The sequence below is a fragment of the Choristoneura fumiferana genome, chromosome 23 (assembly GCF_025370935.1).
Source record: "Choristoneura fumiferana chromosome 23, NRCan_CFum_1, whole genome shotgun sequence".
NCBI lineage: Eukaryota > Metazoa > Arthropoda > Insecta > Lepidoptera > Tortricidae > Choristoneura > Choristoneura fumiferana.
In genome coordinates, this window is record NC_133494.1 from 15,986,119 (window position 1) to 16,002,764 (window position 16,646).

Here is a 16,646-nt window from a genome sequence, read left to right on the forward strand (position 1 = left end):
TCTGCGTAGAAAGGATTGTTACTGTGTCCATAGTGTCGCAGCATATCGTCATGCCGATCATCCTGATACATGGCAACGTATCGTGACGATTTAAATTTGATGGTTTATTACTGTGTATATGTTGTATAAAGAACAATCGTGTCAAATTCCAAGTCTCTAGATTTGTCGGTTAAATGTGGGACGAAAAGTAGCCTCTGTGTCATTCCAGAAATCTAGCCACCAACGTACCAAATTTAGTCGTTTAGTGAAAAAGTGACACACACATTAACAGACGCACGCACACAGACAAGTATGATGGATAACACGTACTTAAAACTCAAGTAGATTTTGAAATCTTTAGCTGATTCTTAGAATTTCAGGCTCTCAAACGACATTCAAAAGCAACCACTGTTTAATCAAGACTTAATTACTTCAGATTAAATATTTGAACCTTACGAAGTCTGTGTTTTTAAATGCCTCTCATCCTTTAAACCATGTTGCCTTGCTGAACATTATAATTTATGAATTAGGAACACATAAAACATTTTCTCTAAAAGCAATAAAAACGGGCCGAATATTCGCGAAAGTTACTTTAACAGATACTTGAAGAAAATTGCGCTCTCGCAATAAGTAGCGTGTAGAGATTTATAACATACAAGCCTGTGACAGGTCCACGCTAAAACAGCTCTTATGCCGACGTGGTAAGGTCCAGGGTGTGACGTGTGTGGGCGCCAGTAGGCTGGCCGTTTTTGCGCGGTGATGTGAGCCATGAAAAGGCCATAAATCAAAGGTTGGCGGTTGTTGGGCCAAAGTTTGGGCCAATGAGCCAATAGGCATACCGATTACTGTATCATGCTAAGTAGGAGAAAAATATTAGCGCGCGAAATGATACTGTCTTTGTCGATATGCTTCTTTTGTTACAATTATACGCTCTAGATAAAAGACGTTTTAAAATTTAATATTGTATTTTTAACCCTTGACGCAAAAAGAGGGGTGTTATAAGTTTGACCGCTATGTGTGTCTGTCTGTCTGTGGCACCGTAGCTCTTAAGCGGGTGAACCGATTTCAATCCGGTTTTTTATTTGCAAGCAGGTTCTCTAGCGATGGTTCCTAAACAGGTTTTATCAAAATCGGTTTAGCCGTTTTTGAGATATTGAACTTTGAAGGGATAATGTCGGGGTTTTCCCAACGTTTGTTGGTTAGATTATCAGTAGCCGTGGTGGCCTAGTAGACTGACATATAGAGTGTCAAGAGGAAAGAGAGGAGAGAGAGGAGAGGGGAGGGAGGAGAGGCGGAGAGGAGAGTGATAGAGGAGGAGGAGGAGTGGAAGAGGTGTGTGTGCATACGTCACACTGCTGGGCACAGATCTCTTCTCAAAATAAGACAGTTTGATTTAGTTTCCAAGTCAGTGTGGATTGGGAACATCACCCAAACAATTTAATTCCTTTGCAGGCGTGTTCAGATTTCCTCAAGACGCTGTCCTTCACCGTAGTAAATTTCAAATGTGGTTCCTATTGAGAGGCCGTAGGTCAAACCGGCTACCATGACTCACAAATACAGTCAGAGAAAACTAACATGATTATAAATCACATGTAAAACAAGAAGATACAACGGTTTCCAAGAAATCTTGGAGCGATACAAAACCCCATGCTAGTGTTAAGACGGCTGCATCGTACTTAATGCCAGTTGGCATGCTGCCCGGGTCGCTCATACAATACAGTTCAGTAGGCAAGCTCGGGACACTTTGGGATAAAATGACAGCGGTTTTCGGTATCACCTCATCTTTCTCACTGACACTGGGTATTTAAAAAAAAGTGATTGATTCTATTATTAAGAGCACAAAAAATGCGAGCGAAGTGTTTCTATTTCTGTTTGGGCAAAGAAGATTCGAGTTCGACATTTAGCTGTGTCAGGTTTGCGTGACAACCGTAGTCTTTCGTGATTAACACACACCTATTTTCATAATGGCTCGCTGTAAAAGTAGTAGGTCTCATTTCTCAACAGATTCTCATATTTTTGTAAGCAGTTTTGAAAATGACATTTTTGGCAAACATTTATTGCTATTTTGATTACAGAAACCTAAACGAGTGGACTCGCCTTTGTGTATGCGTGCATACGTTCCATATAAAGATTGTCTTCTGTTTGTATCTTAACTGTGTTCGAAGTAACGATGGTGTAAACACTTGGCAGCGCCGCGACATTATTGTTACTCTTTGTTGTGGATTGAATAAACCGCCTACAGCTTACAACTATATAAATAATACTGGGAAATTCTCTATTTCACATATTAAATCTCAAGTACGGAACAAAATCATCAAGATACATATTAAAGTAGAGTGAAATAACAGACAAAAATTACGTAAATTTATTTTGCATGAAGACGTTTGTTTGTACACCTCTATCCCGTGGAAATGTAAGAATCAAAAATAGTCTTTGTGGAAAGGCTAGGCCTAGTTTAGACCTACCAAAAAAACGCCAAAGATAGGACTATAGTCAATTCACCAGGCAACCCCTTGTGTCAGGCAAAACTTGTGTCTTCCGGTACTAAGTCGCCACTTAAGAAAATATAGACCCCAACGGCTATCAGTTCAGTGACACACCAAGTGCCACTTGCGTTTGGCATTTCTTTAAATAATAAAAAAAATATCATGGGACACTTGACACCAATGTGAATGTCTTTTACTTTGATAGTTCTGCGGATTTCCTTAATTTTTTATTCAATCCCGTAGAGAAACACCAAGCGTAGTCTTCTCCATTATCTTTGGTGTGACTTAGATTCCCTACAGTAAAACCACGCAAGAACAGTGTTATCGCTGAGGGCGGTGACATGCGACGATGGGACAAGAAGGTTGAATATGGGCAAAAGACTTACGTGAGATGAGCTGGCGTCGTACAGCGGTAACGCCGCGAGATGTAGATGAGCTGATGAAAGTCCTTTCTATAAGAATAGAGCTGAATTAATCTCACTGCACTGTTCACTGTCACAAGTAGTTGGACCGGCCAGTGTGCGGGAGCGAGCGAGCGGCGCGAAGCGAATGTACTGTCATACGTTACGGGTGACGGCGTTAATTAGGTGACTGATTGATTGAATGAGATGATCTGAATCCGACAGAAATGACCGGGAAAAGTTGAGCGGAATGATCGAAAGAAACGAGTGTTACACGTCGCGGTAAGCGGGAACAAACGGTTTTAGTGAATGTTGCCAGAGTCTGTTAGATATAGACGGCGCAGACCCAACCAGTAGCGTAATCTGGGAGGAGGCCTATGACCAGCTCGCTCGAAGAACAGATAGTTTTTGGTTCCAATGTCTTCATGTGTTCACGTAACAAAAGACACAGTAAGATTAGCCCCCACAAGGTAGACTAGCGACCTGGAGAAGTTTGCATGATTTCGATGAATGCGGGCGACACAGTTATCGGTCACTGTGGCGTACTTTGAGGAAGGCCGTAGTCTTTCGGCTGACGTCAATGATTATGATCTTAAGCAGGATTAGCTCGGCTTAAGGACATGATAAGGTCACGACCCTGGACGACGCACGAAATTATACAAAGATAGCTGTGTATCACGTGCGCGTTGCTGGAGGCATATGCATAGAAGAATTTTATCATAAACATAAACATGTTGTTCTTACATAAATTACTCACTAACGCCACTCCTTAGGGCGACTTATCATGATAGGACACAAATAACAATGTTAGGAAGCGATAAATATATTATTACGGAATTTTTTATTCAATTATTTTAAATCCGATTAGATTAGAATTAATCTGTTTTGCATTGCGTACTCCAAGTATTCGTCGAAGCATAATATTCGCTACTGTACTACTTGCTCTACCATGCGTTCTTCTTGTCTGTTGCTGTTGGTCGCTGTAGTAGCGGTAGCGCATGGCGACCGCTACCACGACCAGCGGGGGCCGGCCGCCGCCGCGTCTTCGTCCCGCGCCATCCCGCCCTCGGAGGAGGAGTTCGCCGCCTCGTACTGGTACGCGGAGGCGTTCGACGCGATCGAGGCGCGGCTCTCGCCGCCTGCGTACGACTCAGTGGCGCGGAACGTGGTCATGTTCCTGGGCGACGGGCTGTCCGTGCCCACGCTGGCGCCGGCGCGCACGCTGCGAGGACAGCGACAAGGACGCTCGGGCGAGGAGGAACAGCTCGCCTACGAACGGTTCCCCGTCACCGGACTCGCTAAGGTACCCACAAAAATTGGATTTTACGAGAGCATATTCTGGTTGTGCTTACCAATAATTGTCTCAAGTGTCTTTGGCGGGCTACTCAAGCGCGGTTTCAGGGTTCAAAAAAAGTTGGGGGCCAAGGTAACCGAAAATCGACCAAGTGCGAGTTGGAGTATGAGTATGAAGTCGCTTATGAACAATCATGATGCAGGAATCCTTTTTCCCCGCATCAACCCATTGGCCTATCGATTTGACTCAATAAACTGTAAAAGTGTGTCATCACAAGTCTATCAGCGTAATGGCCTTGGGGCTATTTGCAAAACGAACTTTTGATTTAAATTTCAATCATGTTCCAGACTTACTGCCTGGACGCACAAATCCCAGACTCAGCGTGTACAGCGACGGCTTTTCTATGTGGCGCTAAAGGCAACATCGGCACTCTTGGCCTGACGGGTCACGTGACACGCTGGGACTGCCCCGCCTCCGCCGACCGCGCCACGCACCTCGAGTCCATCGCCGCCTGGGCGCTCGCCGACGGACGCAGCGCCGGTGAGCACCTGCATTTAGAATACATCAGTCGAATCATATTTAAGCCGAAAGACTGCGTGGTGATAATTACTTTGTTATCAGTCTACCTAATGATAATCTAACTATACTGCGTCTTCTGATACAAGACCGACATTCAAAGAACACATTTTTCCACTCTTGGAGCGATGTGTCCCTCTAACATCCATTTTAGTATCACAACCATTTGGACTACTTCACTTACTTTGATCTATTATTATCTATTAGGTTTTGTAACAACGACGCGTGTGACGCATGCATCGCCCGCCGGCGCGTACGCGCGTTCAGCCAACCGCGACTGGGAGCACGACGGTGAAGTAATCGGCGACGGCCACAACCCTGCACTCTGCCCCGACATTGCCGACCAGCTCATTAACTCCTATCCTGGCAACCAGTTTAAGGTCAGTTCAGCAGAACGAACAAAATTTAATGAAGATTTGACAAAACAATTGGCACTGACATAATATTGCTTTTAATAGGTGATCTTAGGTGGTGGTCGAAGTAACTTTCGCTCAAATACAACAATAGACGAAGAAGGTGAACCAGGATTGCGATGGGATGGCAGAGACCTTGTAGAGGAGTGGCGCGCTCAGCGCGTGGCGGCCGACGTCTCGCATTCGTACGTGTGGAACCGCACCGAGCTACTGCAGGCCATTGAAGACCCGCCCGAGTACCTGCTGGGGCTGTTCGAAGCTGATCACATGCGGTTTGAGGCGGCGGTGCGAGAAGACGGCTCTGACGAGCCAACGCTTGCCGAAATGACTGAAGCAGCCATCCGAGTGCTCTCGCGCAATTCCCGTGGCTTCTTCTTGTTTGTAGAGGGCGGACGTATCGACCACGGGCATCACGTTAACATGCCTTATTTGGTATTGGACGAAACACTAGCGCTTAGCGACGCGGTGGAACGTGTCGATTCATTGCTACCTGCAGCTAGCTCGTTGCTAGTACTTACTGCTGACCATTCCCACGCCATGGCCTTCAACGGCTACTCGCGGCGCGGAAAAGACATCCTCGGGCCCTCCGATGACATCGGCGATGACGGCGTGCCCTATATGACGCTCTCCTACACCAACGGGCCCGGATACAGACAGCAACAGAGCAATGAACGCGTGGACGTCACTCAAGATAGCAATTTCAGTAAGTTTTGATCTCGTTCAACTCTGATCAAACTCAACCATTACAAAAGAAGGACTAAGAAAGAAGTAATATTGAAAGATGCTTGAGGGAGCATTGAAGGAAGGAAGGAAGTTGAAATCATTATTCTCTCTGTATTAAATGTAAACTTTTGTCATGTTAAGTTTTTAAAACTATGTCCTGAAAATTACAGTGGCCATCAGATGGAGGACCCACGCCGAAGTCCCATTTGAACTGGAGACGCACGGCGGCGACGACGTGGCGGTGTTCGCGCGCGGGCCGCAGCAGCAGCTGTTCACGGGGCTGTACGAGCAGAGCCAGCTGCCGCACCTCATGGCGCACGCCGCCTGCCTGGGGCCCGCCGCCACACTCCGCGAAGCTTGCGCCACTTCCGAACTTAAATCTGAACGTTCAACTGATGCCTCTGCACCAAAGTTTGTTGCTGCTACGTTGCTAATTGCAGTTACTCTAATTCTACATTTGTAAGCAAATGGTACTGCAGTCTTTAATTTGTTGGCCACATCGACACACGCTTTGACAGATTATTCTCAATAGTTTCTTTAGTTCCTTTCTTTTTATACCAGCTAAATAAACTACTGCGAATAATCCATATTGACCACGATCTGATCCTCCCATGGTCCTTGAATACGCTGTTGATGTGTAACGTTTTATATTGCTGACGTATAATTTAATTAATGGTGAACTCATACCATACATTTAGGGGCTGTTTCACCATCCATTGATTAGTGTTAACTGACGGTAAAATGTGATGCCGTCTCTATTTGTTTTGTTCGAACAGACGGAGACGGCATCACATTTAACCGTCAGTTAACACTAATCAATGGATGGTGAAACCGCCCCTTAGACTTCTCTTTAATGTATGAAAAATATTATGTAACTAAGTTATGTTGATAAATAGACGGTTGACATTACTGGCAAGCAAAAGACTGATGGTGTCTCTAAGTGAATTATTTGGTGAGAGAACTCTGCCACCATGTACTGAACTTGTTTGAATTTATCTGAATTTAGTTTTATGCAAGTAGGTTCTATAGTTTACTCATTTACTTTAATTGTAATGTGTGGCTTGCTGTAGCATTATGCTGAGTGGGGAGAGGACCTATTTAGCGGGTCCGTTCATTTCGCAAAAACTAATTTGTTTCAATTCACAAACTCTAATATATCAGGGTCATAGTGTAGTGTTTGTGCTCTTTAGGAGGTTAGGTTATTTTTATAAAAATCTTTCTTTCTTTCTTTCTCTCTCTCTCTCTCTCTCTCTCTCTCTCTCTCTCTCTCTCTCCCTCTTTTTCTTCTTTCTTTCTTTCTTTCTTTGCTTCTTTCTTTCATGTGCAAATTCTTAAGCAAAAAAAATGTAGCCACACTGGTTCCGCTAGCACTTTTAACGTGCAGTTCCATTGAAACTTTCCAGCGACAGTTATTCCCGCTGTTCCAATTATTAATTTGTTTGATTTTGTTTCTAACTTTCAATTTGCGCGGCGGAAAATCGCTCGGTAATGGACTTTAGATTAGTTTAGGAGTTGTAAACGAAACTAACTCAGTTAAGTAACTGAAACAGCCTATAGTGATAAATTTGGTTATCTCTACTTCATTGTTTGAACTCTTTCAGTGCTTCAGATCGGGGAACTTGAGGATTAACTTTTTTGGGGTTATTGATGCAGAAAACTGTCTTTGTCTTTTATAGTACATAAGTTATACACTCAGCCTGTTCATATCTATCTCTGTATAAAATTTTGACAACTAGATATATCTTTTAAAAGATAACTGAAAGTCCAAAAATTAATCGAAAATACAAACTGAGACATGGATGCACAGAAAAACCAGAAAAAGAGACCAGCGTTGGGAATCGAACCCAGGTCTTAGCAATCCGTGCCGCTTCCAGCGGTGGTGTAGGGGTTATGGCACGCGGCACGGATTGCTGAGGACCTGGGTTCGATTCCCAACCCTGGTCTCTTTATCTGGTTTTTCTGTGCATCCATGTCTCAGTTTGTATTTTCGATATGGTTTCACGGGATACCCGTAAAAGTAACGAATTTGGAGTTGAAATAAAATATACAAAAAGACTCCAAAAAACAAATCCAAAAATTAAACAAAATTTTCAGGAAAATCTATAGGCAACTGCCAGTGTTCAACAATTTTTGGGAATACTACTTAATTTATTTATTTATTTGATTCGGTACAATTACATATTGTAAACAACACAGAGGAAATTAACATACATAAATGGAAACAATTACAGTGTCTACAATACAATTACAATTGCACTCAACATTCATGCACACAAATTTTTAAACTAAATACTAAGAACTACAAAAGAAAATTTGCCAAGTACATTTCTATTGCTACGATATTTTTCGCGTATGTGGCTAGTGTTTAATTGATGTAAAATCCTGCTGATATTATTCGTTACTCTTTCACGCTGAGACAGCTGGATGGGTTTCATTAAAAAGTGATACCGCGCTGCGCTGCCTTTGGAAGAGGAAGCCCGTTTTAGTAAATTTTATGTGATCTCATTTTTATTTTTATGTATAGGTTCATTGTTTAAATAAATATAAAACTTAGATAGCTGGACATCTGTAAAAATGCACGCTTTTTATTCCAAAATTATAATAAAATCTCGAAATTTCAACCATTAGAATTAGACACACGAAATTTGGCACGGTTGATATGCAAATTGTAATGAAGTCCACCATAACTTTTGGAAATGCCTATAGAAATCTAGGACAATCTTTGAGTTTTAATTCAAGCAACAATTATCGTTTACGTGTGTGAAACCGCGGTTAAAATCTAGTTGGAAATAAAAAAAAACCGTCTATGAAACTACCTTCGAGAACTTGCTAATGCGTTTAGTTTTGCATAAAGCCAACTAAACTAGGTCGTGCTGCTCAAACACCAGCCGTTCATCAAATTCCACATTTAAATCCATCACATAAGATTCAGTTCCCAATGTCTCTGAATAGTACCGCATCGAACTGTTTTTGGAAGATAAACTCTGTCGCTTTCATCTAAGGTGTAATTTGCGGCGTATTAGGCTTAGGTTTTCGACTGTATGAGAAGTCGGGTAACTTGTTATATGATTAGGATTTAATTCTGGTTTTCTGTCATTCAAAATGGGTTCAAAATTCAGTTCTGTTTGAACCATCAGTCCGTCAGTCCGTGATGGTTACACGATCTTTCGTCATTCTTACCAGAATGGTGGACTGAATTGACCATCTTTGAATGATAATGTAGGGGTATGGCACGCAGCACGGAATGCTCAGGACCTGGGTTCGATTCCCAGCGCTGGTCTCTTTTTCTGGTTTTTCTGTGCATCCATGTCTCAGTTTGTATTTTCGATGTGGTTTTACGGGATGACCGTTAAAGTAACAAATTTGGAGTTGAAATAAAAAAATACAAAATGACTCCAAATAACCATATCGAAAATACAAACTGAGACATGGATGCACAGAAAAACCAGAAAAAGAGACCAGCGCTGGGAATCGAACCCAGGTCCTCAGAAATTCGAGCCGCTTCCAGCGGTGGTGTAGGGGTTATAGCACGCAGCACGGATTGCTGAGGACCTGGGTTGGATTCCCAGCGCTGGTCTCTTTTTCTGGTTTTTCTGTTCATCCATGTCTCAGTTTGTATTTTCGATATGGTTTTACGGGATGACCGTTAAAGTAACAAATTTGGAGTTGAAATATAAAAATACAAAAAGACTCCAAATAACCAATTATAATAGGACTGAATTGGCACTAGAGTTAGCGTGGAACCGATGTCATAAAGTTTGCTAATTCTACCAACTAGTAGGAGTGTGCGCTGCTGTGTTCCTGCGTAGAGAATACTACAACCAGGGCAATTATTTGTACATGAAGTATTCTAGCAATTAATTATTTAGTATCTCAAAGTTTGTCAATTATTTGTATTTTGTTTGTTTTCTTTTGTACAATAAAGAGTTAACCATACATAACATACATACATTATTCATATAAAGAAAGCACCATCCTAATCTTATCCTTTTCATGCCTCAAACAGAACACCGCAACTTATAACGGGGTAACTTGATGAGCAAACTTTTGGACAAGCTTGAGCCAGTTATTCCTAGAAACTGTTCAACACTTTCAGTAACTAGGTCCTGGAGATCGTTAAGCAACTGCGCGACGGGGATCGGGCTCGTGTTATCACTTTGTGCGCCACAGATATAGATTACACTAGATAACGCAAATGCATCTACTTCGCGTGTCCGAACCCCGGCCAAACGTCGGGGTTGGCCCCATACAAAGACTGACCGTTAACTGACTAATCATGGCTAGTGATTGACTGACTGGCTGACTGTAATCTACATCAGTGTTGTGCGCCCTTTAGACTCCCTATCCGCTGAAGAGGAGAGGAGATTTTATGCGACTCCATTGGTGGAATTTATATCTCTCTCATCGCTCGGCTTTCTCCGCTAATGGTCGACTTTATTTAGATTGAACACCCATATTTTATTATTATTTTTATTTTTTTTTTACTCGGGACCTTTTCTTTCAAAAGTAAAAGTAAATAAATATCATGGAACACTTGACACAAATTAACCTAGTGACCTAGTCCCAAACCAAGCAAAGCTTGTACAACTATGGATATCAGACAACGGATAAACATACTCATACAGATAAATACATACATATTACTTAAACATCCAAGACCCGAGAACAAACATTCGTATTATTCTTACAAATATCTGCCCCGGCCGGGAATCGAACCCGGGACCTCAAGCTTCGTAGTCAGGTTTTCTAACCATTTGGCCATCCAGTAAAGTCTTCTAATGCGATGGTTGGTCGGTATTTTACGCGACACCACAAACTACAACCTTTACTACAACAAAACCAAAATCGTCCAGACTTATAAAAGTAAATGCTCTCCCCAAACGCGACCAAGCCGTTCCCCGTAATTGCCCCTTAGACCTTATTGTCTCCCGAACATTTCGCTGCACTAATGCAACGCCTTTAATTACAAGTTCTGCTTTAATTAATGTGAACTTGACCCATTTTGATTTGCTGAGGACGCTTCAGGTAAGGCTAAATTAATTTAGTTGGATGGAATATAGGTCGCTCAGCATCGACACGGGTTTTAATTGCTCCCGTGTTTTACTCAGTAGCCATCTCGCCACAGCTCTTGGTTATATTTGCAGATTTCGGTTCAGTGGTTTAGACGTGATGGAGAAACAAACAAACAAACAGACTTACAAACTTTCGCATCTATAATATTAGTGGGATATTGTAACGGATAACTCACGTCTTAAATGGCAGTCGCGCGATCAGAGCGGTTGCACGCAGCGCGCGTGTTGCGGCAGCCGCCGAGTCGCGCTGCTCCTAGGACGAAGGGCTACGAATTAGTCCGAAACATGCCGCGCTTAACTCGATTTAAGACGTGAGTTATACGTTACAATAACATTTTTACAGCTTCCTTCCACTGTTAACAAATAACACAATGCAAAGGGTTTTATTTCAATGGATCACCCCAAACGGGATAAAATCTTCAAAGACGTCAATGCATGCAGACAAAGAGAGGAAATAAACGGACAATATGATCAAAGCTGCGCTGAGAAATTATTATCCAGCACGCTCCACTACTTCCCGGTAGCGATTTACTTTAGAAAATGATTTATTTTTACAAAGGATTGGAAAAATAAAACAGCGTTTCCACCAATAATGTGCGAGGATGCGTTGCTAGGGATGGTGTTTTTCATTAACCAATAGAAACGCTTCATTTACACATCCTCGCACAGCACATCTCTGGTGGAAACAGCTGAGCGGAGCGAGGCGAGGTAAATGAAGCGCAAAACGCGAAGACATCTATCTATTTATCTAACATCTGGTAGCATGTGTACGGTTGAGTTGCTCTGAAGATGAGCTCTGGTTGAGCTTGAAACGCGTCAGTGTATTGTGGTGGGGTGATGGATGGGTTTGTGTGTGTTCTTACAGTGTGGAGGTGGAGGAACTGCATGAACACGCATATCTTGCATATAAACTTAGCTATCATAAGGTTGCGGGTGAGCAAAGTAATTATTTTAATTCATTGACAAGAATTGCTCGTTTAAAGGTATAAGATATACTCTACTCAATAGAGTCTATATTGCATAACCTGTACCTATGTGGTCACCTGCACTAATATCTACCTATTATGGTAGCTTGCACCGTACTAACGAACATAAGAAAACTTATAAGCTATCATATTTACAGGAACATCAAAAAAGGTTATTAATTAAAAAAAACATCAAATAAAAAAAAAACAGAAAAAAAACAAGTCTATTAATGGGAATATTGAGCTGATCACGAGTTCGCATGGGCCCCCACTGACGTGAAACTAAAGTAAGTTAACGGGGTTCTAGATTACTAGACTTTCGTTATCTTTTTGTTTGATCTCCTGACGTCCAGGGGGCTTTATAAAGGACTTATTGTAATTCCAACATCAAACTCTTATCATAAATGAAATAAAGTTTGATGTTCATAAATCGAAAATTTGACTTGGGCGTCAAGAGGTTAAAGCTTTTTTCATTCACCGATTTTTAAGTTTCTGGAGCCAAAATGGCAAAAACGGAACCCTTATAGTTTCGCCATGTCTGTCTGTCTGTCTGTCCGTCCGCGGCTTTGCTCGGGGACTATCAATGCTAGAAAGCTGTAATTTTGCACGGATATATATGTAAACTATGCCGACAAAATGGTACCATTAAAAATTCCAATAAAAATTTTTTTTTGGGTACCTCCCATAGACTTAAAGTGGGGTGATTTTTTTTTCTCATCCAACCCTTTAGTGTGGGGTATCGTCGTCGTAATCGGGTCGATTCAGTGATTTGCTTGCGAAATATTCAACTTTAAAGAGCAAATTTTCATTAAAATTGAGCGTCCCCCCCTCTAAAATCTAAACCGGTGGATGAAAAAATTTGAAAAAAATCAGGATGGTAGTAAGTATATCAAACTTACAAGAAAAACTATAACGGCTAAGTTTGCTTGAGAATTATTAGTAGTTTATGAGTAAATAGCAACCTAAGGTATAAAATATACCTAAACTTGGAAGATTCCGTATAAAATATGATATGAAAAATATTACTTAATTTTTTCGTAATAGCTACGGAACCCTATTTTGGGCGTGTCCAACACGCTCTTGGCCGGTTTTTAATTTTTCAATTATTTTTTTTCGTATTATTTAGTGCTGTGATTAAACGCGACTTGACTAAAACTATGATACAAATTGATGTAACAAAACAACGTCATCATGATACAAGAGAAGGGATCGCAGAGCGGCGCCGGCACCGTCTGACCGGCCGGATGGCGCAATGGAAGTGAATCGGTAATGCCCAAGGAGGCTCACGAATCGTGGAACTTGACGTAAACTGCGTGGCTGTGTGTTATGGTGGCACTTCACTATTGTCTTGGCGTTGTGTATTCGCGTTGCGCTATTGACATCTCCATCGCTCATGCTAAAAAAGAAATAGTACAGCTCTTTCGTACACGCAAATATTTCGGCGAATACACTAACAATAAGTGAAGTGCCAACATACTCCTAAGTTTTCACGTACTTTATAAAGTTTAAATCGTTAATGAAATGGATGCCAAAAGTACTACGTGAATACAAACTATTCAATGAAATGAGGACTTTAAGCTAATTTAAATAATTATTTCAATAAGTTAAAAGTTGAAATTTTCGGTTTGGTCTACAAAATGTTAAGTTCAAAAAAGTCAAGCCTTTTTTATATAAAATAGTTTTAGGATCAGAAGCGATGATTGAAGAAAAAAACAATATTGGACCGAAATCCGTTATTTCTTTATTTCAAATTTACAGAATTTAAATAAAATCACAAAAACCACGATTGCCAACTTAAATAATGATTTAACGGTAATCAATAAAATAATGAGAAAAATAACTCGCATGACCTTAAACAACCGTAGTGGTTCGCACGTCGTCCACTTCAGCCCGCACAAGAAAGTGAGCCTTGGCGTCGGACCTCGTTTTATTTATGGAACTTGTGAGGTAGTTTCCAATCATAGAAAAGAGGGTTCCTTATACGGCCTCTCCTGACCGCGTGTCGTCCGCGACACGAGCTCTTCGGGTGGTGCCACTGGGACCAGCGACTGGCGACAAGGGTCGCGCTTCCAGGTCTACGTCCAGTGAAGGCGTAGACGGCCCGACCTCAGAAGATGGCTCTCCTGGCGCGATTTCTTCATCGTCTACGTCATTGTCTCTACCTGGGAATAAAGTTGTGTTATGAACAGTCCAAAAGTATTTTTTTTTTTAAACATTCAACCTCATACTATCATCCTATCTCATTTTTTTCCCCAATTCTCTATTCTTGTGCCGAGTAGCATACAGTCGGTTCAAGGAATTAAATGAAAAATTGCACTTTTATGAAACATTTCCGTCGCGTTGTTTTTGAATTGGGATTTTTATTATCGCCGCCGCTACTCGCGAAGGGCTGCGAAGACATTCATCTGCATTCACCGTATTCCAATTCTATTATTTTATGTTGTTTTTTTTGTACAACATGTCAATGAAAAATGTTAAAAAGGCCGCATGTAAGAGATCAAGAGAATCAAAAAACTAAACTGCACATAAAAACAAATAAAGAAAAAACAATTCTACTATCCTCCTGGGTCCTCGCGTACTTTATAAAGGACCAGTTAACACTAAAAATAACGGCCGAATGTACTTTATAAAGTACAAATTGTTAATTGAATAATGAATTTTAATAATTTTGAAATAATGTCCAAAATAACAAAGCTGGCGAACCACGTCAAGGTCTTAATCTCAATAGACTACAAGTATTCAATACCTTGTTTGTTTTTACTATTAACGTCACATCTCATCCTCTTCTCGCCACTTCCCCACGCATTCGCACTGATGACACTTTTATTCCCTACATTTACATTTTATTAAACACGATAACACCCGGCCTCAGTTGTCACAAATTCGACGTTACATTTCAATTTTCACATGTGGAAATTTAATACATCAAAAGTAATGACTGAATTTCATTTTCATTGTTTATTATCGAAATGGTTTACTGCGTGAGTAGCTGCCGGCAATTTTGGCCTTGATTGTTTTTTTTATTGGCTCGCATTTGAATTAAGTAAGTGGCTATTTGTGTCATCATCATCCGATCCATCATCCGTCCAAAACAGATTTCAATTTCACTTTTGAAAACTGCATGCTACCTATGAAAACGAAACACTAATCAGCTAGGTAAGTAAATGTCTATCAGTAGTGGGGCGATTCGATTTTCACCGGATTGCCTAATTTTTTTGACGTCAGTGACACCGAAACCGCTCTCCAGGTTAACTAGCAAAATTATTCAATTCACGCTACTGATATCTTTTCCCATTGTTTTTTAAATCTGAGAGTCGAAACAAAATCTTTCATACACGACTGCATCTAACTAGTCACTAAATAACTCGTTAGTAACAATATAAAGACCTAATTTGGAGCAAAACCCCCACTTTATTACAGAGGGACAAAGCTTTGTCCCGCGCACAATTACGACGGCTGCTCGCGTCTCAAGAAACGAAAACTGTTGCGATGAGCGCAAAATGTAATGAAGGGAGTAAAAATGTTTCATGAAATGGAATAAAAGTTTATCTATACTCGTACAAGGTACCTATATTAATACTAATAGTTGATTGCCAGTTTGTCTGTGTCCGATGGGAAGTTGAAACGATGTTTTCTGAACAAAGTACGGCCAGTACTTATATTTTTGTTATAAACGCAAACTTTAAGAGTAGTTAGTAAAGGTCCTAAATACCTAAAAAAATAACTTTATCCCTTATCTTTCCTCTACCCTTTTTCTATTTAATGCTTTTCATATGTTTTTGTTGTGATATAGTGTTATTTTATGACAATAAATGTTGTGAGTTGGAGTATGTTTTTCTATTGGTCACTACTTTTCCGTAATGGCAGGCCGCTTCCAACTGAAGCATTGGAGGTCTAAGGGGGGAGGGGATCCAACAGTGGACATCCGTACGACTTATGATGAAGATAATTAATTGTATTATTCAATAAAGACAACTGATACTGATGATAATGATGGGCAAAGTGGCAAGCAAAAGAGCAGTGGGCGTAGGAAGAAATCGTGGCCACGCAATATCCGGGAATGGACGGGAGTTAAGAGCGCCGAGGAGCGCGGAGCTTTTTAGACTGGCAAAAGACCGAATCAGAGACGCGGAGCTGACTGCCAACCTTCACTAGTAGGAGAGGCACTTGAAGAGAGAGATTCAATAAAGAGTCATACAGAAGCAAACATACGAAATTAAAAAAGCGGTTACACAACCCATACCAAGAATACCTCAACATATGACGTGCTCTCGTTTGTCGCGACGCCGCGCCGCCATCAAAACAATTACACGCCTCTACTCGACCGTCACAAAAAGCCCGACTCGCCAAAACGTCGATATAAGTGCAACACGATCGACAGCCTCATAACATAACGTGGCGGTATCGCGGCGCGTTCATTCCATAATTTTGACTTTGTGAAATTCCGATGTTTGTGCAGTCGGATTTTAACGCGTGACACCCAATGGTAGTTTAAAACGCGACTTTTTGATCAAAAGTGCAGGGTTTTGCAGGTGGTAGGACCTTGTGCAAGGTCCGCCCGGAATGCTACCACCATCTTGCTCGCTAATCCTGCCGTGAAGCAGCAGTGCTTGTACTGTTGTGTTTCGGCAAGGAGAGTAAGACAGCCGGTGAAATTACTGGCACTTGAGGTATCCCATCTTAGGCCTCTTAGGTTGGGCAACGCATCTGCAATACCTCTGTGTTGCAGATGTTTAT

At 41.4% G+C, this 16,646-nt stretch overlaps 1 protein-coding gene across 1 annotated transcript; it reads left to right on the forward strand.

Moving 5' to 3' along the window:
• Window positions 1–3,890: 3,890 nt before the first annotated feature.
• Window positions 3,891–7,079, forward strand: LOC141440634 (membrane-bound alkaline phosphatase-like). Its single transcript, XM_074105151.1, has 5 exons — window positions 3,891–4,169; window positions 4,508–4,700; window positions 4,944–5,116; window positions 5,195–5,852; window positions 6,043–7,079. Exons 1-5 carry the CDS (start codon window positions 4,038–4,040, stop codon window positions 6,333–6,335), a joined length of 1,449 nt encoding a protein of 482 aa, XP_073961252.1. The 5' UTR covers window positions 3,891–4,037; the 3' UTR covers window positions 6,336–7,079.
• Window positions 7,080–16,646: the final 9,567 nt, after the last annotated feature.

What these genes read in the sequence shown, in the direction of transcription:
- LOC141440634 (XM_074105151.1), top strand. Translation starts at nt 4,038, where the DNA reads ATGTTCCTGGGCGACGGGCTGTCCGTGCCCACGCTGGCGCCGGCGCGC. An exon ending in CCGTCACCGGACTCGCTAAG is followed by an intron (nt 4,170 to 4,507) that starts GTACCCACAAAA and finishes ATCATGTTCCAG; the next exon opens with ACTTACTGCCTGGACGCACA. An exon ending in CGCCGACGGACGCAGCGCCG is followed by an intron (nt 4,701 to 4,943) that starts GTGAGCACCTGC and finishes ATTATCTATTAG; the next exon opens with GTTTTGTAACAACGACGCGT.